General features: G+C 46.3%; 1 protein-coding gene across 1 annotated transcript in view; it reads right to left on the bottom strand.

Annotated features, from left to right (window-relative positions):
- LOC309560450 (uncharacterized protein) overlaps nt 1–22,428 on the bottom strand; it is a gene marked incomplete at its 3' end in the record, with an annotated part of 506,030 nt that extends 483,602 nt beyond the window's left edge. Inside the window, exon 1 of the mRNA XM_082264083.1 lies at nt 22,331–22,428. Coding sequence (XP_082120209.1) covers nt 22,331–22,394 — 64 coding nt within the window. The 5' untranslated portion in view covers nt 22,395–22,428. The remainder of the gene's footprint in view (nt 1–22,330) is intronic.
- Between the last annotated feature and the right edge of the window lie 3,287 nt (nt 22,429–25,715).

The raw sequence follows: 25,715 nt of genomic DNA on the forward strand, positions 1-25,715 counted from the left end.
TCCTCACACTGCCCAGCCTGACATACTCAGTGTCACACAGCTCCCCCCCCCTTGCAGTCCACAGCATGCAGCCGAGAGATAGGGAGACAAGCAGTGTGATTAAAGGCAGGTTACACAGTCCCAGACTGAGACCCCCCCCAGACAGACAGGTCCCCACATAGATACACTTACCTCACATGGCGTGGGGAACCCGCACAGGCGAACAAGCCGCTGCACATGAGGCAGGGAGAGTCGCAATTCAAGACGCACACAATGGCGGTTCAGAAACCGCACAGCGTCCGGTGAGGTAGCCACCTCACCAATCATCCCTGCACCGAACAGGGATGGGTCGTTCACCGTTCCAGGAGCGTTACCTGGCTGAACGCTCGATGGCAGACTGGGAAGCCACTGACCCACGACCTGCGACCAGGGGGATCAGCCCGAGACCCAGTCCGCATGATCCTCTTCGTCCGAAGAACTAACTAATGCTGACAAAAATAACAGCTAAGTAAAGGTAGAGAGAAAACTCAAACAAAATATCAAAAAGAAGAAAGAGTCTGGGACAAAAAGTCCCAGCACAGAGAGAGCCAGCCACTCCTGACAAGCTAGACATTAAAACTGAGATATGGTTGCAGGAAGTAGGAGGGTATTGACTGAGGGGACCACCCCTTGAGGGTGGGATATGTTAAAGCTTTATTGTTAACATATTCTGTTGCCTAGCTACTCCTTCGGAGCAAAGTCTAATACCCCATATGTGACGAATATGAAGAGGCGGCGACTGTCGGAGGACGTAAGAGAAATACTGACGGTTGGCAACACTGTCACTGGTGGCGCAGGCGCCCAATCAGCAGGACCCACTGATCATTCAGGAGAAAGGCAGAACAGCGATTTGTAAACAAGGCAGACTGCCATTCTGTGAGAGGGGAATGTGCTGATCCTGTGTTTAACTCCTTCCCTGCCAGTGTCATTAGTACAGCAACAGTGCATCTTTTTTAGTACTGATTACTGTATTGGTGTCACTGGTCCCCAAAAAGTGTCAAAGTGGCAGTTGGGTGTCTGATTTGTCTGCCGCAATATCGCAGTCTTGTTAAGTCACTGATCGCCACCATTACTAGTAAAAAAAAAAATAAAAAAAAAAAAATATACCAATATACCATAATTTGCAGCCACTATAACCTTTGCGTAGGGTGATCAGATGTCCCCGGTTTCCGGGGACAGTCCCCAGATTAAGGACCCAGTCCCCGGCTGGAATCTGTCCCCGGTTTTGTCCCCCCTCTTGCAGGGCCGATGCACCGTGAACTGGGGCAGGGGGGCTCCCAGGGCCGGCCCTGCCATAGGTTTCGCTTGGGCTATAGTTGGGCTGCCTCCGGAGGGGAAGGGGGGAGCGAGCACCGCCTGATTACAAAAAGCAAAGCTCTTCTGCTTAGTGCTTACCAGGCGCGGGCGCTGTCATACAAAATCCCACCTCCTGGACCGGCTCCTACCTATGATAGACAGCACACTGGTGACGTCTATCATAGGAGCCGTTCCAGGAGGCGGGACTTCGTATGACAGCTTCCGCGCCGGGTAAGTAGAAGAACTTTGCTTTTTGTAATCAGGCGGCGCTCTAATCCCCATGCACTGGTCACTCTGCATTGGATGGGGGCACTGGTCACTCTGCATCGGGTGGGAGCACTGGTCACTCTGCATCGGATGGGGGCACTGGTCACTCTGCATCGGGTGGGAGCACTGGTCACTCCGCATCGGGTGGGAGCACTGGTCACTCCGCATCGGGTGGGAGCACTGGTCACTCCGCATCGGGTGGGAGCACTGGTCACTCCGCATCGGGTGGGAGCACTGGTCACTCTGCATCGGGTGGGAGCACTGGTCACTCTGCATTGCTGAGCACAGCCGAGCCCTGCATTCTTTCTGTAGTGCACTGCTGAGCCCTGTATTCTTTATGTATAGCACGGTCCTGAGCGCTACTTAGCCCTGCATTCTTTAAGTAACGCACTCCTGAACTCTACACCCTGTTTTTTATCTATCTTATCTTCATAACATTTGGTAGTCATAGCTCAAAAAATTTTAAGTAGTATCTTTTTTTTTTTTTTTTTTATCTCATGGACGAAATGCGAGAAATAACGTATATATCATAAATCCTTTCATAAACACATACTAAATACACTGCATATATATCATTTGAGGAAAATATGCTTATAAAATAGTTTACCATTTGCCAATAAAAAACGTCCCCGAATTTAATTTTAAAAATCTAGTCACCTTACCTTTGCGCAAACAAATCAATATACACTTATTAGGATTTTTTTTACCAAAACCATGAAGCAGAATATATATTGGCCTAAATTGATGAACAAATTCGATTTTTTACATGTTTTTTTATTGGAAATATTTTTAAAGCAGAAAGTAAAAAAAAAAAATATATATATATATATATATATATATATATATATATATATATATATATACACACACACACACACACATATATTTATTTATTTTTTCAAAATTGCAGGTCCTTTTTTGTTTATAGAACAAAAAAATAAAAAACCACAAAGTTGATCAAATATCGCCAAGTAAAGCTCTATTTGTGGGAATCAGTTCTAGAATCTGCCCCCCATCCCCCTGCTTTTCAGGCTCCCCCTGTGCACCCCTTTTCCCCACAGCTTGGCCAGATTCCCTCTTCTACTGCCGGCAGCTGCTGAGGGCACACAAGGAGATGTTTTAGGATGGAGCGCGGAGGAGGGGGACCAGTAAATATGTCAAATAATAATGATTTTAGTGTATTTTTAGCAAAAATATAAATTTGATATTCTCTGGGTGGCTGGGGGGAGAGAGCGGGGCCCTGTCAGGTAGGCAGTATGGGGCCCTATGATTGCCAACAGCAGCGCTGGTCAAGATAATAAACCCAGCCAGCACAGAGTTCCCCCTTACATCAGAGTCTGCAGAATTCCCCCTTACATTGCAAGGGAACTCTGATGTAAAGGGAAACGCTGCGGATCATGATGTAAGGGGGAATGTTGCAGATTTTGGTGTAAAGGGAAACTCTGATGTAAGGGGGGGCTATGGTGTCCAGAGACCACAGCACTCCCCTTTACATGGATGTGGACAGGGGTCCACCGACCACTGGTCTCTGGGAGGCCTGCTGCCCACTGCTGCAATTCATAGATGGCACCAAGCAGCGGTAGCGCCATGATGTCACTACACATGCGCCCGCCTGAGAATTGCCGAAAATGGCCTAGTTTGCCTGAGCCCAGCAAGCTTCAGAACTGCTCATGCACAGCTCCAAAGATGGCCCATGGCCACATTTTTTACGGGCAGCCTCTCTTCGTAATGGACATTTACAGGCAGTCTGTAAATGGGTTGAAATTTACAGACGGTACATAAATTTATGAACGGTTGGCAACCCTGGCACTACGCTTGCAATTATAAGGAACAAAAAAAGAAGATAATCCCATAAATATTGCAGCTGTAAACTATTATGTTTCCACAAATATCTGAAGCTTATACATATCCAAAAGTGCAGCGCAAATATGATCACCAAATTTTAACAAAAAATATATATCTTCCACTGTGATCAACTGAAATAAGCATATATATATATATATATATATATAAAAACCATACTCAAAATAATTGATTATATGCACTCAAAATAATTGCACATTCATAATAAAGTCCATAAATCTTCCGCTTTGTGTCTGCGTTATTCTTATCCAACATACACCACTTGTGCTCCGTCACCTGTCACACCATCCACTTACCTATGGACATTGATCTATGCTGTATATACTGTAAGTCACTGTGTGCAGGCAGCTTGTGCTGCCAACAATAGGCAGAGTCAAGCAGGCTGCATCATACACCGACAGGATGGATCGAGTAAAGGGCACATACAGGAGCATGGTCAGGAAACAAACCGAGTCTGGAACCGATCATTGAAGCAGGAGCCAAGGGAGCAGACAGAAGCGGAGATCAGAGGACAAGCCAAGGTCGATGCAGGTGGAGTTCAGAGAATGGTTCAAGGGATCACAGGTACACAGGAGGCTGAAGACAAAGCAGCACTGATCCTGAGCACTGGCTAAACGTAAATAGCCCATTTGGTGCCAGCATCTGCCACAGGTGCATGCAAGTGCAAGTGCGGGGCACATTATGCTGTGGATACCACCTCCTGCTCTGGGATGGCGGGTCGGTAAGCCCAGATTGTGGAATCCTGACCCACCATCCCTAAAGCATTACTGTGAAGAACTGAGCCTGTACTAGAGGAAGCAGAGCCGATGCTTCTTGTATAGTCTCAGTTTTCTGCCAAAAACTCCAACTTGCTGAGGGTGTTCTGCCGAAAACTGCAACTTGCCGAGCTCTCCAACGACGTTATTTCCGGTGACTGTACTTAGAATAATTTGAGATTTTGACCACTTGGTGTTTTCACACAACACCGGCAGCCTTTACAGTCCGGTAGATGCTATAATTAGTGCAGATTGTTAGTCCGCCTACTAGTTGTCGCCACCTAGGAGGCGGCCATGTTTTTGGTTACTAGCGGGCGGACTAAAAATCTGCACTAATTATAGTATGTACAACAATGAATTCATATATATATATATACACACAGTGGGTACGGAAAGTATTCAGACCCCCTTAAATTTTTCACTCTTTGTTATATTGCAGCCATTTGCTAAAATCATTTAGGTTCATTCTTCTTCCTCATGAATGTACACATAGCACCCCATACTGACAGAAAAACACAGAATTGTTGACATTGTTGCAGATTTATTAAAAAAGAAAAACTGAAATATCACATGGTCCTAAGTATTCAGACCCTTTGCTGTGACACTCATATATTTAACTCAGGTGCTTTCCATTTCTTCTGATCATCCTTGAGATGGTTCTACACCTTCATTTGAGTCCAGCTGTGTTTGATTATACTGATTGGACTTGATTAGGAAAGCCACACACCTGTCTATATAAGACCTTCCAGATCACAATGCATGTCAGAGCAAATGAGAATCATGAGGTCAAAGGAACTGCCTGAAGAGCTCAGAGACAGAATTGTGGCAAGGCACAGATCTGGCCAAGGTTACAAAAAGATTTCTGCTGCACTTAAGGTTCCTAAGAGCACAGTGGCCTCCATAATCCTCAAATGCAAGACGTTTGGGACGACCAGAACCCTTCCTAGAGCTGGCCGTCCGGCCAAACTGAGCTATCGGGGGAGAAGAACCTTGGTGAGAGAGGTAAAGAAGAACCCAAAGATCACTGTGGCTGAGCTCCAGAGATGCAGTCAGGAGATGGGAGAAAGTTGTAGAAAGTCAACCATCACTGCAGCCCTCCACCAGTCTGGGCTTTATGGCAGAGTGGCCCGACGGAAGCCTCTCCTCAGTGTAAGACACATGAAAGCCCGCATGGAGTTTGCTAAAAAAACACCTGAAGGACTCCAAGATGGTGAGAAATAAGATTCTCTGGTCTGATGAGACCAAAATAGAACTTTTTGGCCTTAATTCTAAGCGGTATGTGTGGAGAAAACCAGGCACTGCTCATCACCTGTCCAATACAGTCCCAACAGTGAAGCATGGTGGTGGAAGCATCATGCTGTGGGGTGTTTTTCAGCTGCAGGGACAGGACGACTGGTTGCAATCGAGGGAAAGATGAATGCGGCCAAGTACAGGGATATCCTGGACAAAAACCTTCTCCAGAGTGCTCTGGACCTCAGACTGGGCCGAAGGTTTACCTTCCAACAAGACAATGACCCTAAGCACACAGCTAAAATAACGAAGGAGTGGCTTCACAACAACTCCGTGACTGTTCTTGAATGGCCCAGCCAGAGCCCTGACTTAAACCCAATTGAGCATCTCTGGAGAGACCTAAAAATGGCTGTCCACCAACGTTTACCATCCAACCTGACAGAACTGGAGAGGATCTGCAAGGAGGAATGGCAGAGGATCCCCAAATCCAGGTGTGAGAGACTTGTTGCATCTTTCCCAAAAAGACTCCTGGCTGTATTAGATCAAAAGGGGGCTTCTACTAAATACTGAGCAAAGGGTCTGAATACTTAGGAACATGTGATATTTCAGTTTTTCTTTTTTAATAAATCTGCAACAATGTCAACAATTCTGTGTTTTTCTGTCAGTATGGGGTGCTATGTGTACATTCATGAGGAAGAAGAATGAACCTAAATGATTTTAGCAAATGGCTGCAATATAACAAAGAGTGAAAAATTTAAGGGGGTCTGAATACTTTCCGTACCCACTGTGTATATATATATATATATATATATATATATATATATATATATATATATAATTAAGTACAAGATAGATAGATAGATATTCAAAGAAATTGAAACGTGTGTGCTGTGGCTCGGTACGGCATGCTACGACACTGTACGGTATGCAATGACAGACTCAGGTGGGATGGAGGTGGCCCAATCCTCCCCCAACCTGCTCCCATCAATGACTGGGATGGAGGTGTATGCTTCTCAGCTAATCCATTTCAGTTTGTGTCATTGCTACAACACAGCTAATTAGAGATATGATATATTTAGACCAGTCATTGATGGGAGCAGGTTGAGGGAGGACTGGGCCACCTCCATCCCACCTGTCTCCCATCCATCCATTAGCAACCATGTGTTTCCATTGTGGAGACACTCAAATTTGTTAGTGTAAGGACTGCAAGTAACACAGGGTGCCATGAAGGGGCCTTGCAGCTTACACATGCGTTTGCAAATGCATGTCAACTAAACTCCTGTTTTTTACCTACATCGTGAGACAGGTCTACTAGGTTGGTTGGCAGACTGGTGGATGAGTAAATCAGACTGGGGGCTGGCTAGTTTCCATGCACCTCTCTTAATCCCCTCAATTTTCAGGTCTCTAACATCCACCAACTCTGTGATGTCGTCATAGAGGAATGGAAGAGGACTCCAGTGGCAACCTGTGAAGCTCTGGTGAACTCCATGCCCAAGAGGGTTAAGGCAGTGCTGGAAAATAATTGTGGCCACACAAAATATTGACAATTTGGACATTTTGACTTGTGAGGTATATTCACTTTTGTTGCCAGCAGTTTAGACATTAATAGATGTGTGTTGAGTTATTTTGAGGGGACAGCAAATTTACACTGTTATACAAGCTGTACCCTCACTACTTTACATTGTAGTAAAGTGTCATTTCTTCAGTGTTGTCACTTGAAAAGATATAATAAAATATTTACAATGTGAGGGGGTGTACTCACTTTTGTGAGATAGTGTGTGAGTGTAAATATATATTATATATATATATATATATATATATATATATATATATATATATAAATATTATTTATTAAGATTAGTGTATATTAAAATTTATTCGGAGAGCGTTAATATTAAGTACATTTTTATTTACTTTGTTTTTTCTTCTATTGAATACTCACTTTTGTGAGATACTGTGCATGTATATATGTGTATACACACACACATTATATATATATATATATATATATACACACACACATATACATAGTACATACATACATACATACATACATACATATAAAATATATATACACACACACACACACACACACACACACACACACACACACACACACACACGTTTCAATTTCTTGCAATATATATGAATTCACTGTTGTATGTCACTGTCTGCTGTCTGAAACCGAGATTCAGACAAACATTCAGGCTGACTCCACCATCTTCTTTGTGTGCAGTCTGACTGCACGCATGCGCAGTTACAGTGGTTGGCAGAGTAGCCGTTAAAACAATGTACATTTCATAAGTGGGGACAGGAGACCCGAGCGAGCCGCGGAAGGCGGCGGAAGGGGGGGGGGGGGACGTCCCCTCCCGCTCCTTGGAATGACAGCCGAGCGGCTTCTCAGCTGCATCGGTTGTCATTACAAGTCAGCCGACTGTCGGCTATGGACACCGGTACCGGGGTGATGCCTCTAGCTACAGGCATCACCCCGGTACAAGCACTTTCCCCAAATATCAGCAATATCGGTAAATCAAAAGGCCGATTCTGATATATCGGGGAAAGTGCATATCGCCCCTTGATATATCGGCTTTGCCGATAATCGGTCGATCCCTGGTATATATTATACATTCATTCCATAAACACATACCACATACATTGCATATATAATAAGAGGAAAATATGCTTATAAAATAGTTTACCATTTGCCAATAAAAAAAAAAAAATATGTCCCCGGATTTCATTTTAAAAATCTGGTCACCTTAATTTACTGTGAAATTACTGGTTTGAAGTTATAACTTCAAACTTTAGTAATTTGCCTGTTAAGCCACCTGCTGGAGTACAGTTTTTGAAAATATAGTAAATTACCTTAACCACTTGCCGACTGCCGCACGACTATGTACTGCGGCAGTCAGCCTCTCCTGGGCAAACTGACGTATGGGTATGAGCCTGTAGGGGGCGAGCGCGTGCCTCTGGCGGCGTGCTCCCGTCCCTGCTCGTTCCCTGCCTTCCCCGCGCATGTGACCAGCGGCTCCGATGTCCGCCGGCCACTCGCGATCTCGCTCAGGAGAGGGAGAAAGACAGACGGCTGATGTAAACACAGCCGTCTGTCATTCTCCCTTAGATCATCGCTGAGGCTATGCGATCCTGCTATGTAGGATCGTATGTCTCTGTGATGATCTAACAAGCCACGCCCCCTGACAGTTACAATCACGCCCCTAGGGACACACTTAACCCCTTGATCACCAATAAAGTTAACCCCTTCCCTGCCAGTGTCATTTTGACGGTAACAGTGCATATTTATAGCACTGGTTACTGTAGTAATGTCACTGGTACCCCCAAAAGTGTCAAAAATGTCAGTCAAGGGTCCGATCTGTCCGCCGCAATGTCGCAGTCCCGCAAAAAAAAAAAAAAAATATCGAAAAAACGCCGCCATTACTAGTTAAAAAAAAAAAAAAAACAATAAAAATGACAAATCTTTCCCGTAGTTAGTAAACACAATAACTTTTGCGTGAACCAATCAAAATACGCTTATTGCGATTTTTTTTACCACAAATATGTAGCAGAAAACAGATTGGTCTAAAATGTTAACAAATTTTGATTTTTACATTTTTTTGAGAGAATTTCATATAAAAAAAAAATGTGAAAAATATTGTTATTTTTTCAAAAATGTCGCTCTTTTTTTGTTAATAGCGCAAAAAAGTAAAAATCGCAGGGGATCAAATACCAGCAAAAGAAAGCTCTGTTTGTGGGAAAAAAAGGACATCAATTTCATTTGGGTACAGCGTCGCATGACCGCGCAATTGTCCGTTACAGTCACGCAGTGCCGAATCGCAAAATAGGGCCTGGTCTTTGAGCAGCCAATCCTCCGGGGCTTAAGTGGTTAAAAACAATATAACTGGATCTTTGACTTACCGTAAAATCCTTTTCTCTTATGTTCATTGACGGATGCAGTTCTCTCTGATTCATATCAGTAGGGTTATACTGCCCCCTACAGGACTAGGACACTAGGCAGAAAAAAGTTCTGGCTACGCCTATGGGCAGTCCCGGAGTGTAAACCCTCTCTTCCTGCATAGGATGTCAGTTTTGTATCAAAGCAGTGTCAGAAAGTAACACCAACCCAACTCAAAATAGAGGGGCGGGTACTGCGTCCATTAATGAACTTAAGAGAAAAGGATTTTACGGTAAGTCAAAAATCCAGTTTTCTCTATCGTTCATTGACGGATGCAGTTCTCTCTGATTCATATCAGTAGGGACGTCCCAAAGCAGTGCCATAAAATGAGGGGTGGGAACAGCAGAAAAGAACAACTCCCCAAGGCCAAACACAGCCAACCAGGCACCATAGGACTCATCAGAACAAAAGATGAGGCCCACCTGAAAACAAACAGTAAACACCCTCAAGGAAGGCCAAAAGCCCTCCAAACAGCAGCCAGCAAAAAACCTTGCGGTCGAAAAGAGGCATCTGCAGATGCCAGCACATCCACCTCATAAAACGCAGCAAAGGTCTGAACAAATGACCAGGTAGTCGTCTTACAACCTAAAGCACAGGTGCCTGTATGGCAAAAAGCCCAGGAAGCACTAGGCGCCCAAGTAGAAAGTGCCGAAACAGGGAAAGGTAGGACCTGACCCATAAATGAAGAAGCCTGCACCATCGACTGTCCAATTCACCTGGAAATAGTTGCAGCAGACACAGGAAGCCCTGTCCTTGGGCCATCCGCGAGCACAGAGAGCGAACCTGACTACGGGAAGACTCAATAGCCACCAAGTACCCATCGAGTGCCTAAACTCCATCCAGAGTATGCAGCGCACATTCCGTAGGAAGAGGGGGCTCAGGACACAAGATGGCAACACAATGGCCCCATGCAAGTGAACACTAGAAACCACCTTCGGAGGGAAGGACGGATCCGGACGAAGTACCACCTGGCCCCATGAACCAACAGATAGGGAGAATGATGGGACAATGTCGTCAGTGCCGACAACCCGCATGCAGAGTGACAGCAACCAAGGCCACCTTCTGCAATAAGATAAGCAGGGCATACCCTCGATACTCGCAAAGGAGGGTCAGGAAGAACCGACTGCACAAGCCAAGGTCAACAGTTGGCGACAGAGGTCGCGCCGGAAGAACCAAATGTCGCACCCCTTGGAAAAAGTTACGCACCAGGGAACGAGCGGCCAACGGAATGTGGAATAAAAATTATCAAAGCAGAAACCTGACCCTTGACAGTACTCAAGGCCAACTTTTGATCAACCCCCCCGTTGAAGGAAGCCAAGATCCGACCACTGAGCAAGAGCGAGGGGGAGCCCAAGAAGACTCACACCACGCAATACTCGACTTCTCATATGATGAAAAAAATCATCATAGAAGATGCTACCCACGCTTTACACTGGGTGGGAATCACCGAAGGAGACAACCCCCTGTCCTTTGACACCTAGCTTACAACAGCCAAGCCGTCGGCCGTAAAGCCGGATGGGAGATTGGCCCCGGAGAGAAAAAACCCTCCCTGAGAGGAAGCCTCCAAGGAGAGTCGGCGGCAAGCCTGACCAGAATGAGCGAAATCCCTGCCGCCTTGATCCTGTGAAGGATTCTTGGCAGCAACTGGAGAGGAGGAAAGGCAGACAGAAGCTGACATTGACCTCGGCCCATCAGCGAGCACTCTCGCACGACCATGCCGGCGTCAGCCTTGCACAGGTGACCATGCCAAACATCTCAGCATCTAACATGTTGAACCTAGCGAATGGTCTTGCCCATGACAGAACCCATGGGGCCCACCATTGCACCCGCCAGAGGGTCCTGGGAGCGGGCCACGACCTCTGCACTATCCTGTAGATGCGATGACCACGTCCAGTGCCCCCAAACAAAGGCACAACTGCTGGAACGACTCCGGATGAAGGGACCATTGCCCTGCATCCAGGGCCTGTCGACTGAGGCAAACCGCCTACCAATTGTGTTGTTCCCTCCTGGAAAGGGAACAGCGGATAGAGCCGGAACAAGGCGCTCTGCTTAACGAAGAAACATCACTTCCAAGGCAGCAAGGACACTTTGAGGCCCCCATGGTGAATGACACAAGCCACGGTCGCGGCACCGGACAGCTGCAGGTGCCCAATCCAGTGAACTAGGCAAAGCTGGATCGCTCTCAGCCCCAGGACAATAAGTGGTAACCTGGATCCTCCAGGGACCACACTCCCGAAGCAGAAAACCTGCCAAGGACGCCTCCCCACCTGGAAAAGCTTGCATCCGTGGTGACAATTGTCCAGTAGATGGGGGGAGGAAGGATTCCAGAGCAAGACTCCCAGGGCACACGGCCCAGTCGGATCCGCAAGTCCAGAGAGTTTGGATTCCAGGCACCTTCGAGAAGGATTGCCTCTTGGGGGATCCCCAAGAGGGAATGAGCGAAAGGGACCATCTTGAAAAACAACACTATCAGTCCCAGAACTTGCATGTAGGTCCAAAGGGAAGACCATGTGCGGAACAGCTAAAGTCGACGCAGTCTAAAGTGCCAAGAGTTTTGACCTCAGAGGGAGAAACACCCTGACCGGGGATGAGTCCAAAGTCAGACTCAGAAAGTCCAGTCTCATGGAAGGGACCAGGGATGATTTCTGAAGGTTCAGAACCCACCTGAACTCCACCAGAGTTCTCACGGTGACAACCAACTTCGTCGTCAGCACCATAGGGGACTCCAAACGGAGAAGCAGAGCGGCCAGGAAACCAGGGCCGATATGCGCCAGGACCGGAGCCAACACCGTCGTGAAGACCCTAGCAGCATAAGGGAAACCAAAGGGTAACACCACAAACCAAGAGATCCTTCCCCACGGCAAAAAAACGGAGATCCGTAGCTGTCCAGAACATAACGGGACGTGAAGGTAGGCAGCTTGATGTCTATAGAGGTCAGGAAGCCCCCCGATGTAGAGAAGCCACCACCGTGCAAACCAATACCAACTTGCATTTTTGATCTGCATGGAACCATCAAAGGAACAGTAGGTCCAGCTTGTTGAAACAGAGCCTGAACTGCCCCACAGAGCGCCTGTAAGCAATCAGGAGACAGCCATACATTGTAAGGGAAAAACCTTACCGGAAATAAACAGATCAAAACTCGATCATGCAACTGGACCGCATGACCTCCTTAACCCAGTCAGCCTGGGATCCGGGCCAGTCACCGGAGACTAGAGACTGTACGTCCACCAAAGGCGGAAACAGTTCTCTGTACCAGAGACTCCCCCAAAAGGGGCAACGGCTAAAGGCCGCTTAGACACCCCAAGGCAATGTCTCAGACGATCCCCTCCTACATGAGCAGCCAGCAAAATGAGCAGCTCCTGGTGGCATGTGAGTGCCAGATGCCACCTGCGCCCTAGGCGCAGCCGCCGCTGGGTTCTCCAAATTGCAGGGTGCCACGCACCGAAAACAGCCAGTGCGTCCTCATCATCCGAGGAGACAGGGTGCGAGGTAACAGACCCGGCAGGGAGGCCCACGTCAGGCCCACGGCTGAGGCAGACTCAGACTCTGAGACATCAGATGAGGCAGGGGTAGGCGGAGAAACGTCTCAGCGCACCTACCACCACCCCCCGAGCCCAAATGCCTCCCCGAACTGCCGAACAGGCATCGACGGACAGTGGAGATCCGGAAGGCCCTGCAGCCTCCGTGAGGGGGTCAGGTGGGAAAAAATGGCCTGCAGGGTCCATAAGGAACCTGAGGAACACGCCAGCAAATTAAAAAAAAAAAAAAAAAATGAATTTTTTCTTCTTATAAACGGCCCCACAGCGCTACAGCACCCCCGGAGGTCAGGCATGTGCTAACGGACCCCCACAGAGAGGGAAAGACCACCCTTAAGACTCCCTGTCCTTCAGGCACTCCCACCGGCCTTCACAGCAAAAAATCTACAGCAAAATGGCCGAAAACGGGTCCTCCAGAGGGGGACCCGAGAAGAGGAGGATCAGGGCTGCTCTGTGCAAAACCAACTGCACAGAGGAGGTAAGTATGACATGCTTATTTACAAAAAAAAAAATATATATATGCCTTAATTATCACTTTAAATTCTGCTTTAAGGCCCTGTTTACATCTGTGCGTTTTCTGTTTAATTTAGGTGTGGTGCATTAAAAAATGTTCTGCAGTGGATTAAAAAATGCTGAATTTTTTATGTGTTTTCAGCAAAACACATGTTCTATCGAGTTCAATAGTAATGCACATAAAAAACGTGTAAAATCACCTAAAATACAATGCACCAAGCAGATGTGAACAGGCCCTAAAGATACAAGAAGGTTAAGTGTTAAGGTTACAGCAAGGATTAATATAAAGGTTTCAGAGTGGGCCTGTGTTAGGATTAGTGTTAGAGCCGGTTCACACTTCCGCGTTTGCGGAGATCGCATGTAATTCGGAGCGCACTGCTCCGAATTACATGCGATCTGATGTGCGGATGCGAGTTCAGCCATACAATTTGTATGGCTGAATTCGCACTGTATCCGCACCAAACACGCACATGAGGCTTTTTTTGAGCCGCAGTAGAATCGGATCGCATAGTGGTTCACACTTCTACGATCAGATTCTGTGCGTACTTGCGGATTGCACTGCGATATGTGATCGCAACTGGGGGTGTCGTTAACTTTTAATTGACCCCCCCTGCGTATCGCATATGGCAGTGTGAACTGCCAGATGTGCAGATGTGATGCGGGAACACGCTGCATATTCGCAGCCTTCCCGCATCGCAGAAGTGTGAACCAGCACTTAGGGTTCAAGGTGGATTAGTGTGAGGGTTACAGGGAGAGTCAGTGTTGAGTTATAGGGTGGATTAGTATTAGGATTACAGGGAGAGGTAGTGTTAAATTTGGAGGAAGGGTTAATGTTAGGGTTATAGGGAGATTTGTTATTATGGTAATAGTGAGGGCTAGTGTGGAGGTTACACAGTGGGTTAGTGCTTAGGTGTGCCCAGCCTATTGCATTAGGGTGTATACCTCAAAACTCAAACACATACAGGTAGGTGTGCATTTGTATATATGCTAATGGTGTCTGTAGAACAGTGGACGGTGTCAGTAGGGCAGAGATTGGTGCGAGTAGGGCAGTGGATGGTGTTAGTAGTTTTCATTTGTATTACCGTATATACTCGTGTATAAGCTGACTTTTTCAGCACATTTTTTATGCTGAAAACGCCCCCTAGGCTTATACTCGAGTGAGGGCAGTGGCGTCGAGGGGGGGGGGGGGGCTATAGCCCTGAGTGGGCACCCAAAAAGCCCCGGGTCTCCTATTGCTTATTTAAAATTATTAGCCCCGAGTCCCTAGGCCTGGGGTTGGCCGGGAACTCAGGGCTACATACCTCAGCAGTGTAACATTTATACAGCATCCAGTGATTGGTGGGCGACCAGGGGCAGCCACAAGGAGAGTGATGTCGGGTGTGGGTGGAGCTGGAATGTGGGGCTCCGCCCCTTTGTTCCATGCATAGACAAACAGCAGCTGGCTGGGGAGGAAGATGGCAGGGGGCAGGACCAATTGTAACTACTGTATGTGCACCCACAGTGGTGTATATTAAACCTGAATTACGCACAGCTGTGGATGCACATACAGCAGTTACAATTGGTCCCGTCCCCTGCCACCTTCCTCCCCGGCCAGCTGCTGTTTGTCTATGCACAGAACAAAGGTCAGAGCCCCGCATACTGGCCCCGCCCACACCTGACATCAGTGTTTCAACTTGAAAGTTCCAATCACTCTCCTTGTAGCTGCCCCTGGATTGCCCACCAATCACTGGCTGCTGCATAAATGTTACACTGCTGCATGTCCTGCTATAGGCTGCATTCTATATTCCATCTGATGCCACCATTCTTCCCTTGGCTCTTGTGTGCTGCTAATCCAAGATTTTAAGATAAGTGTGCAATATTTAACTAATTGGTGTCTTTGCAGTTTAACTAATTCCTGAACCTTGCACCCCGTACAACATATTCCTGAACCTCGCAACCCGTACACCGCTTTCCTGAACCTTGCCCCCCGTACACCGCTTTCCTGAACCTTGCAACCCGTACAACGCATTCCTGAACCTTGCAACCCGTACAACGCATCCCTGAACCTTGCACCCCGTACAACGCATTCCTGAACCTTGCACCCCGTACAACGCATTCCTGAACCTTGCACCCTGTACAACGCATTCCTGAACCTTGCAACCCGTACAACGCATTCCTGAACCTTGCAACCCATACAACGCATTCCTGAACCTTGCACCCCGTACAACGCATTCCTGAACCTTGCAACCCGTACAACGCATTCCTGAACCTTGCACCCTGTACAACGCATTCCTGAACCTTGCAACCCGTACAACGCATTCCTGAACCTTGCACCCCGTACAACGCATTCCTGAACCTTGCACCCTGTACAACGCATCCCTGAACCTTGCAACCCGTACAACGCATCCCTGAACCTTGCACCCCGTACAACGCATTCCTGAACCTTGCACCCCATACAACGCATTCCTGATCCTTGCAGTACCCGCCAGCAGTAACATTTAACCTACTGATGCCTCAATTAAAGTAATTTTATTGGTACCTATTTTTATTTTTGAAATTTACCAGTAGCTGCTGCATTTCCCACCCTAGGCTTATACTCGAGTCAATAAGTTTTCCCAGTTTTTTGTGGTAAAATTAGGTGCCTCGGCTTATATTTGGGTCGGCTTATACTCGAGTATACACGGTATTTTATTTTTTATTCTTTTTTACATTTTTTTTTCCTAGGGGGCTTTTGGGAAATATTAGGGGTTTAAACGGGGGGGAATCTGCGCCATACAGGGTGATTAGGATGTGCCCAGGCTCACCCTGTGCGCACGCCTATGGGTTAGTGTGATGGTTAGAGCAAGTTTTGCATAGAGGGTTAAAATTAGGGTTGAAGTTACAGAGAAAGTTAGGGTATGGATTACTGGTAGGAAAGGAGTTAGGTTTATAAGGAGGGATGTGTGAGGGTTACAGGGTGTTAATGTTAGTTACAGGGAAAATTAGTGTTAGGATTACAAGGAGAGACACAGGAAGGAAAAGGGTTATGATTTATAAGGAGAGTTTCAGGAAGGGTTGGGTTGAGGAAACAAACCAAGAGAAAAAAAAAAAGCTAGCAGGATTTTTACATTTTACATACGTTTATACAAATAAACGTATACAGAACCAAACGACCACATCACACTACTTATTGTGAAGCTTTTCAAAATTTGCATATAACATAGTCATTAAAGTGATTGTAAAGTCTAGCTTTTGTTTTTAGTTAAAAATAACAAACATGTCATACTTACCTGCTCTGTATAGCAGTTCTGCACAGAGCAGCCCCGATCCTCCTCTTCTCGCATCCCTCTTTGGCTCTTCTGGCCCCTCCCTCCTGTTGAGTGCCCCCCCAGCAAGCAGTTTGCTATGGGGGCACCCAAACCAAGCTGCAGCTCCCTGTGTCAATTCAGATGCGGAGCTGTTGCTAAGCCCCGCCCCCTTTCTCTCCCAAGTGGCTGACTGCCTTTGATTGCCAGCAGCCGGAGCCAATGTCTCAGCCAACGAGGAGGGGAGTCCCGGGCAGCCGAGACACTTTTGCAACATCGCTGGATAGAGATGGGCTCAGGCAAGTTTTAGGCCTCATGCACACTGGATGTTATCAAAATGCCAGTAGAAAGCTGTAGCTGTAGAGTTTCAGCTTTTTCGCAGTAGCGTTTTTCAGCTGTAGCGTTCTTTAGGTTTTTTTTTTTTTTTTTTAGCAAAACTATACTCTCACAAAAGCTTATGGCTTAAAAACATTGATAAACAAAACAGCCATGTTTTTTGGCAGTTTTCAGCGTTAGAGCGTTTTTACAGGGGAAAAACTCCTCTCAAAACCCGCTAGTTATGGGGTTTTTTTTTGCAGTCAGAAAATGCCCTTGCCAAAAACTGCTGATAACAGCCTATGTGTGTACATGGAGACATAGGATAACATGCTGGGGAGTTTACTGGCTGCAGAAAAAAATGTCTGATGTCAAAAACTTCCCGTGTGCATGAGGCCTTGGGGGGGCTGGGGGGGCTGGGGAGGCTGCTGCACACAGTTTTTTTTTTTTTTATCTTAAAGTAATTTTAAAGTATTGTTTTTTTGTATTTAAAAACAAACATATCATACTTCCCTCCTTTGTGCAGTTGGTTTTGCACAGAGCAGCCCGGATCCTCCTCTTCTCAGGTCCCTTTGGCTCTCCTGGCCCCTCCCTCCTATTGAGTGCCCCCACAGCAAGCAGCTTGCTATAGGGGGGCACCCGAACCAAGCTGCAGCCCTGTGTGTCTATTTAGACACGGAGCTGCTGTTTGGCCCCACCCCTTTCTCTCTTGATTGGCTCATTGACTTTGACAACTGCGGGAGCCGATCAGGAGGTGAGTCCCAGGATGGCCGAGGGACTCGCGGACATCGCTGGACAGAAAGGGGGCACAGGTAAGTATTAGGGGGTGCTGTGCTGGGGGGGCTGCTACAGACAGAAAGCATTTTTTCTTAATGCATACAATGCCCTCAGATGAAAAACCTTCTGCCTTTAAAATCAGGTAAAGTGGCAGTTCTACCAATTCTGCTGCTAGTGTGGGATAGCTGAGTGAAATGAGTCATAAGAGTGTTCAACCGAAGGGATCAGAACATTTCTTTTTAGTGATTTAGGCTCCATTCACACTGAGACTAAAAAAATGCCAGCTCCCTTGGCAGAAAAAAACGCTCATATAGAGTGTTTTTTGTACAGAGTTTAGATGAGTTTTGCATTTTTTCTGCCAGAAAACTCCAATCAGAAACGTAAACCAGAAGAGTTTTTTTCTGCCTCTAAACGTTGAGCTAAAAATATGCCTCTAATCATCCTAATGTGCATGGACACATAGGATAACATCAAACATTGAGAATATGCTGCGCATATATGGGAGATAAGCACAAGTATTACAGTACAATATTGTAAATAAAATATCAATAATAAATTAAATGAGCAGCCAACACTTGATCCACGAATTTTATAAAACAGATCCTTTTAGACAATAAAAACATATAAGTGTAGCGCTTGAAATGAAATATAGGAGAACTGCACAGTCCTTGATACAGACAGTCCATGTATAAAACGTCTATATATAAAAAAAAACTTCCAAGAAAGATAAAATTAGGTGCTCCTAAGGACACTTCAAACACCGATATCCCCGTGTAGGAAGTACCACCACCAAAAGTAAAGGTTGGCCTCTTACCACAGTAATTTGATCCCCATGACAGAGATCAAAAACAGCACATTTCAACCTCCACTGGCAAATCCTGCACCGGCTCGCTCACTGATCACGTCCACTTCCTCACAGTTAGTTATGACATATGAAGAGGGAAACAACTGCCATAGTGTATTACCGTTAAACAACTTTATTGGACATAATCCACAAGTGGCAACTCACATTTGGCTGTAATTTGTATGGCGTGTGTGAATCAGGGTGTCCTCGAGGCTCAATTCCTGCCGGGAAAATGGCCGCCGCGTCGCCTCTATGGTCTCGGCGTGACGCACCGCAGGCTCCTCCTATGCGTTTCGTCAGAGACTGACGTCGTCCCCCTAACTGTGAGGAAGTGGACGTGATCAGTGAGCGAGCCGGTGCAGGATTTGCCAGTGGAGGTTGAAATGTGCTGTTTTTGATCTCTGTCATGGGGATCAAATTACTGTGGTAAGAGGCCAACCTTTACTTTTGGTGGTGGTACTTCCTACACGGGGATATCGGTGTTTGGAGTGTCCTTAGGAGCACCTAATTTGATCTTTCTTGGAAGTTTTTTATATATAGACGTTTTATACACGGACTGTCTGTATCAAGGACTGTGCAGTTCTCCTATATTTCATTTCACGCGCTACACTTATATGTTTTTATAGGATAACATCAAGCTGCTTCTACAGGAAAAACACTAAACTCCTGTAGAAGCAGTGATTTTTAGGCCAGTGTGCATGGAGCCTGTGTTTTTTTTATTTTTATAAAACCAAAATAAAAATTTAAATCGAGACAAAGCTTTGTTGTTGGTTTAGATATATTGGAGATGGTTCTAAGCACTGTGGCTTCCTGTACCGGAGACACCCATCCCCGTCCCAGTGTCTGCAGTACAGAAAGTGAGGTTAAATCACCCCAATGGGGTCATAGTAAGCAATAAATACCTCAAGAAGTTCTAATCCCTCTTGACCCATAACTAAATGAAAAGGCTTTAATTCGTAATCCCCAATCACCCCACAGCTCTCACTGAGAGATTCAACCACACCTTAGTCTGAGTAAAATCGAAACTGTTTTTACACGATCAACACACAAAATGGTTCCCTCGGTAATAGTCAAATGGAAGGACTCAAGATTAACAAATACCTAAACTGGCCTAGAGACGCTCATACATAGAACAATCAGAGTCTATTTTTTTTACATAAACCATTTGACCCACAAAGTCCTAATAGGCAGAATCACCATTAACAGATTTGTGTTCTGCCTCCCAACGTTCCTAGTTGAGGAGGAACAGCTTAGATACACACTATGGCCTCTTTCACACGGCCGCTCAGTTTTTTTTCTTCCACTCCAGCGCTTTTTTTTTTTTTTGCACGGACACGGATGACATTTGTGTCATCCGCTCCGTATGTCCGCATATCATCCCATCCGTTTGCGGATGATATACGGACATAATGTATGTCTATGGGCATTGCGGATGTCAGCGGATGACACCGCTGACATCCGATTTTGCGCCCTTTCCGTTTTTTTAAACGGAAGAAAAAAATAGGGTTCTGTTCCGTTCCAAAAAACGGAACAGAACTGAAAGGATGAAAATCGGATGTCAGCGGATGGTATTCCGCTGACATCCGCAATGCCCATAGACATTATGTCCGTATATCATCCGCAAAAAATAGGATGATATACGGACATGCGGAACGCCCGTGTGAAAGAGCCCTATAAGATTTTCTGAAGACTTTTTCCTTCAGATTTACATTTTCTATGTAGTGCAAGGGCCTGCCAGATTGCATACAAATTGAAAGTGTTTAGGTCATACAAACAATGGTGGGATTCCTCTAGTCGTGCATTGTCAGTGTCACACAGGTGTGAATGGAGACTTTAGAAAAACGATGTAGGAAAAGGGCACACTCCAGCTCCAGCTAAACCAGGTGTCCACAAACTTTTCAAGGGGCCAGTCTACTGTCCTTCAGACTTTAGGGGGGGGGGGGCGGATTGTAGCCAGTGGGGGTAGAAAATGTCCCAGGATCAGTGAGAATAAACATGGCCTCAGTGTTGGTGGTCAGTAGGAGGAGGAGTAGCGCCCCGACATTGGTATTGGTGGGAGAAATAGTACCTCAATGTTGGTGTCAGAGGAAGGAATAGTGTCTCATTGTTGGTGTCAGAGGAAGGAATAGTGTCTCGTTGTTGGTGTCAGTGGATGGAATAGTGTCTTGTTGTTGGTGTCAGAGGAAGGAATAGTGTCTTGTTGTTGGTGTCAGAGGAAGAAATAGTGTCTTGTTGTTGGTGTCAGTGGAAGGAATAGTGTCTCATTGTTGGTGTCAGAGGAAGGAATAGGGTCTTGTTGTTGGTGTCAGAGGAAGGAATAGTGTCTTGTTGTTGGTGTCAGAGGAAGGAATAGTGTCTTGTTGTTGGTGTCAGTGGAAGGAATAGTGTCTCATTGTTGGTGTCAGAGGAAGGAATAGTGTCTTGTTGGTGTCAGAGGAAGGAATAGTGTCTCATTGTTGGTGTCAGAGGAAGGAATAGTGTCTCATTGTTGGTGTCAGAGGAAGGAATAGTGTCTTGTTGTTGGTGTCAGAGGAAGGAATAGTGTCTCGTTGTTGGTGTCAGTGGAAGGAATAGTGTCTCGTTGTTGGTGTCAGAGGAAGGAATAGTGTCTCGTTGTTGGTGTCAGTGGAAGGAATAGTGTCTCGTTGTTGGTGTCAGTGGAAGGAATAGTGTCTCGTTGTTGGTGTCAGTGGAAGGAATAGTGTCTTGTTGTTGGTGTCAGTGGAAGGAATAGTGTCTCGTTGTTGGTGTCAGAGGAAGGAATAGTGTCTCGTTGTTGGTGTCAGTGGAAGGAATAGTGTCTCGTTGTTGGTGTCAGAGGAAGGAATAGTGTCTCGTTGTTGGTGTCAGAGGAAGGAATAGTGTCTCGTTGTGGGTGTCAGTGGAAGGAATAGTGTCTCGTTGTGGGTGTCAGTGGAAGGAATAGTGTCTCGTTGTTGGTGTCAGAGGAAGGAATAGTGCCTTGTTGATGGTGTCAGAGGGAATAATAGAATATCGTTGTTGGTGTCATTTGGAGGCATAGTGCCCCCAGGGCTGGATAAAAGTTAGCAAGGGTCTGCAGTTTGGAGACCACAGGGTTAAACCAACAAGTCCTACTTTTCATCACTACATTCGGTTTTTCTATTTTTCTTTTTTTTTTTAATAAATGTGGACATTTAATGTTTAGTGTGCTATTACATATCTGATTGTTAAATAGTACATTTTTTAGAGGTGTGTACATCAGACCATATAGAGGGACAGCCGAGGAAGAAAGTGGGACCGAGGGGTTAAAGGAGGTCAGAGATAAATCGGAATTGGTCTGGTTTAGCAGCGACCCGCTGAATTTCGATCAGTGTGTGGCCATCTCGGTTCAACAGAATGCTATCGTTTGATCATCTTCTGTCACACAAATAAGTTGAAAAACATTAGTTGATCAGTGTACTGTCAGAGGGGAGTATCGCAGTCAGAATACAATGTCTTGGTAGGGACATCGTTTGTGTGGATGGAGGAATCTGTCAGTTTTTTATTGCGTCCATCCCGTTGGCTGAATAAAAGAAGCTACCCATCGCTTTAGTCACTGGGGGCTGTGCATTTATCACCTATCATTTGAAAAAAAATATTTTATGTATAGTAGTGTGTAGAGTACTGCCAATATAATAGATAGAATAACTCATACACGGCATGACAAAGAACCCCCCCTCCCCAAATACTGACACTGTACTCACCAGAATGGACGCCTATGACAGTCATAGAGATGAAAATGAACAAAAAGAGCCCCATTTTCTTCATTGTACAGAACACGACCTGTCCTCTCACCTCACCCACTTCTACTGATACTCTCTGTACAGGAGGAGGCGGAGACTCTGTACACAGGACACTGCTGATTGGGTGATAATTACCTCTCATCCAATAGGAAAATTCATACGTTGGTGATCAGCAGTTGCTGGGCAGAGGCAGTGTGAAAAGGTTGGCTAGTTGAGGAATATAATGGGAGAAAGTGAAAGTAAAATGGAGAGATGTCAGACAAACATGATGACAGAGGAGTCAGTGTGGGGGAATTCCAGATCCTGAGCCATGGTCACTGTGCGGGGAGATGTGATTGGTTGGCACAGAAACTGAAGCCGCGTTACTAGCAGACATTTTGTAATTCGCAGTTCAGAATAGAAAAGAGGATTTTTTTCATTATTATAACAAACACCTGAAGCCCAAATCCAGACATGTATGAATGTGTTAGGTAGGGAAAAGAAGTCAGGTTTAGGTTAGAATTGCTCTCTGTGTCTCTCTTCAGGTGGAAGTGAAGTAAAATCTTCTGCTGGGGCTCTCAAGTGTCCCCATGGAACCCCCCCCTCCCCCACCCCTCTATTGCTTCCTCTATCCCAGATAGCAAGGATAACTTACCACACATTTCTGGCAGTGTTGAATTGTAAGTCTTGATAACTTGCTGCACATTTTCACTGGCAGGTTGTACACTTATGCCCCGTACACACGTGCAGATTATCTGAAGACTTTTGTCTGCAGACTTACCAAAACCATATAATATGAGGTCAAACCTAAACACTTTCAATTTGTATGCAATCCGGCAGGCCCTTGCACTACATAGAAAAGGTAAGTCTGCAGACAAAAGTCTTCAGATAATCTGCACGTGTGTACGGGGCATTACAGAGCACTTCAAGCACGAGTTCTAGTTCAGGGGTCCCAACCACCGGGCTACGGCGGGCCGGCGAATGGGTTGGCGAGCAGGGCGGGCCAGCATAGAGATGACATCATCTCTCACCACCCAATCTGCATCACCACAGTTCCGCTCTCAGACATCCCAAGTCTCCCGCGACTTGCGGGAGTCTCCCGCCTTTGGACGGCGGCTCACAGACACCCACAAGTGCCGTGCAACCTCCCGGCTGCTGCGGGAGACTTAGGATGTCTGCAGTTATTAGCAGGGCTGGCGCCAGAATAAGGCAGCTCAGGCGGTCGCCATAGGGCAGCAGGAGAGGGGGGGGGCGCTAAAGCTGAGAGTCACTCAAGTGCTTATGCTTGCACCGCCCTGCTTACACCTGCTCAGCACAGTCGACCCGTGACAGGCAGCACAGAGCTGGGCAACACCCTGAGCTGCCTTCAGCTGCTGCCTCCACACTAGCTATTACCAGCAACAAAGGTCCCGCCTCCTCCTCTCTTATGAAAGTCTTTAATTTCCACACATCAGACACTTCTTCTCTCCAAGTACACTTGCTGCTTCTCTCCAGGAGAATCCCCTCCCACGTGGGCGGTACCAGAACCGCCTCTAGTCCATCACACTCCTCTGTGAACTGGAGGTAAGTGAGAGAAGGGGGAGGGGCCGAGTGAGAGAAGGGGGAGGGGACAGCAGGCCCAGTGCAAGACTGCAGGAATGGCACTGTGCCCATTACACTGCTGCATGTACAGGTACATCATGGGGACCATGTAGAGATAGAGGAGGAATAGATGAGGACAGAGAAGGGGACATAATGACAGAGTAATGGAAAAAGAGAGATGGGGGTTGTAATGATATCCCGTACTGCTGTAGCAAGCAGCCATGTTGTTCAGTCATTATAAGTCAGCCATGATAGTCTTGGAGAACAGTATACACGTAGTGATATTCTCCCCCTCCCCACCTCAGTTAAAGCAGAGTTCCACCCTGGGAAAGCTTTTTTTTAATAAAAATACCCCCGGGACAGTCAGGGCTAGTACATTCCACAATGGATAGCCTCTGGACTGTCCCAGATCACACTTACCTTTTTAGAAGAAATACTTACCTTGAAAATTTCTTCTCCAGCGTGTGGGCAGCTGAAGCCAGCGCATCCTCTTCTGCGTCCTCTTCCGTGTCCTCTTTGTCCCAGAATGCCCTGCTTAGCAGGGAAGGACTTGCCTGCACCGGAACTGACGAGCGTGGCCGGTGCAGGCGCATTGACTCCTGGGAGTGAGGACGTTCAGCTCCCAGGAGTCATCGCAAGCAGGAAGTGATGGCGCGGGCCGTGGCCGAAGAGGAAGGAAGTAGAAGGAAGGTAAGTATACTTTCTTAAAAAACAAGGTAAGTAAAGAAAAAAAAATTCTGGAGTAGCCATTTCATTTTTAGGGCATTCATAGCAAGCGGATGGGCCAAAGTTGTTTTTGAGCCCGGAACTCCGCTTTACTCATGGAATGCAGAGGTTTTACACTTCAAAAGAACCACCGTTCTTTCAACTCAAAGACCTAAAAGCACTAATTGAGTTCTGGCAGGATGTCTGTTCTTCCAACCAGGCCTGTCGTAAAACTTTGAACAAATCCATTAAGGCCCCTTTCACACAGCCCGTCTGTCGTTGGACGGACTCCGTTTATCTCAGCGGGGGATCGATCCGCTGAGCAGGAGGATGACAGCTGTTCTCCGCACTGTGTGCGGAGACACAGCTGTCAGTTCCCCATGCATCTCTATGGGGGAATCGGATGGGAACGGACCCCGGGTGACAGGTTTATCTAAGATATTCTGTGTTTGGTATCCCTGGATGCAAAATTACATGCTGCATGCTGAATGATATACTATCAGTTTAAAGAATGTAACCAATACATAGTTAGAGATATGAATAGTGGTATAAAACTGTCCAAAGAGGAGGGATCTGATATTGTCATAACCCGTAGACAACCCATGGCCACTCCATTTTAATTGGTCAGGGGCATCTGTCAACACCCCTTTGGTCCAAGAGAAAAAGGGAGACTCCTAACCAGTGATGAGTTCTCATGGTAACATCAAAGAAGGAACATCTATCAAGTTTGAGAACCGATCACAACTGGCTCATCGAATGAACTCTGATAACACCCAGGACATTGACTGCAAGTATTCTTCCTCCTCAATTCTACCTTATTTTTCTAATTGCTGAATTGTGTCTCTATTTCTTTGAACACCTTTTTTCTGTAAATATTTTATTTGCACAACTTTGACCTTTTCATTATTAAAACTTTATGTTGAAAAGTGTAACCTTGTCCCTAAGCTCTTAATGCACGCTAAAAAAAAATTCCAATAGTCTATCAGCTTTCCCTACGCATGTCGCCATGAAGTCACATGACGGTGACGACACGCGCAGGGAAAGCTGATAGACTATTGGAATAGTTGCCGAAGGACCGGCT

The sequence above is a fragment of the Pelophylax lessonae genome (assembly GCF_965119305.1).
Source record: "Pelophylax lessonae genome assembly, chromosome: 7".
NCBI lineage: Eukaryota > Metazoa > Chordata > Amphibia > Anura > Ranidae > Pelophylax > Pelophylax lessonae.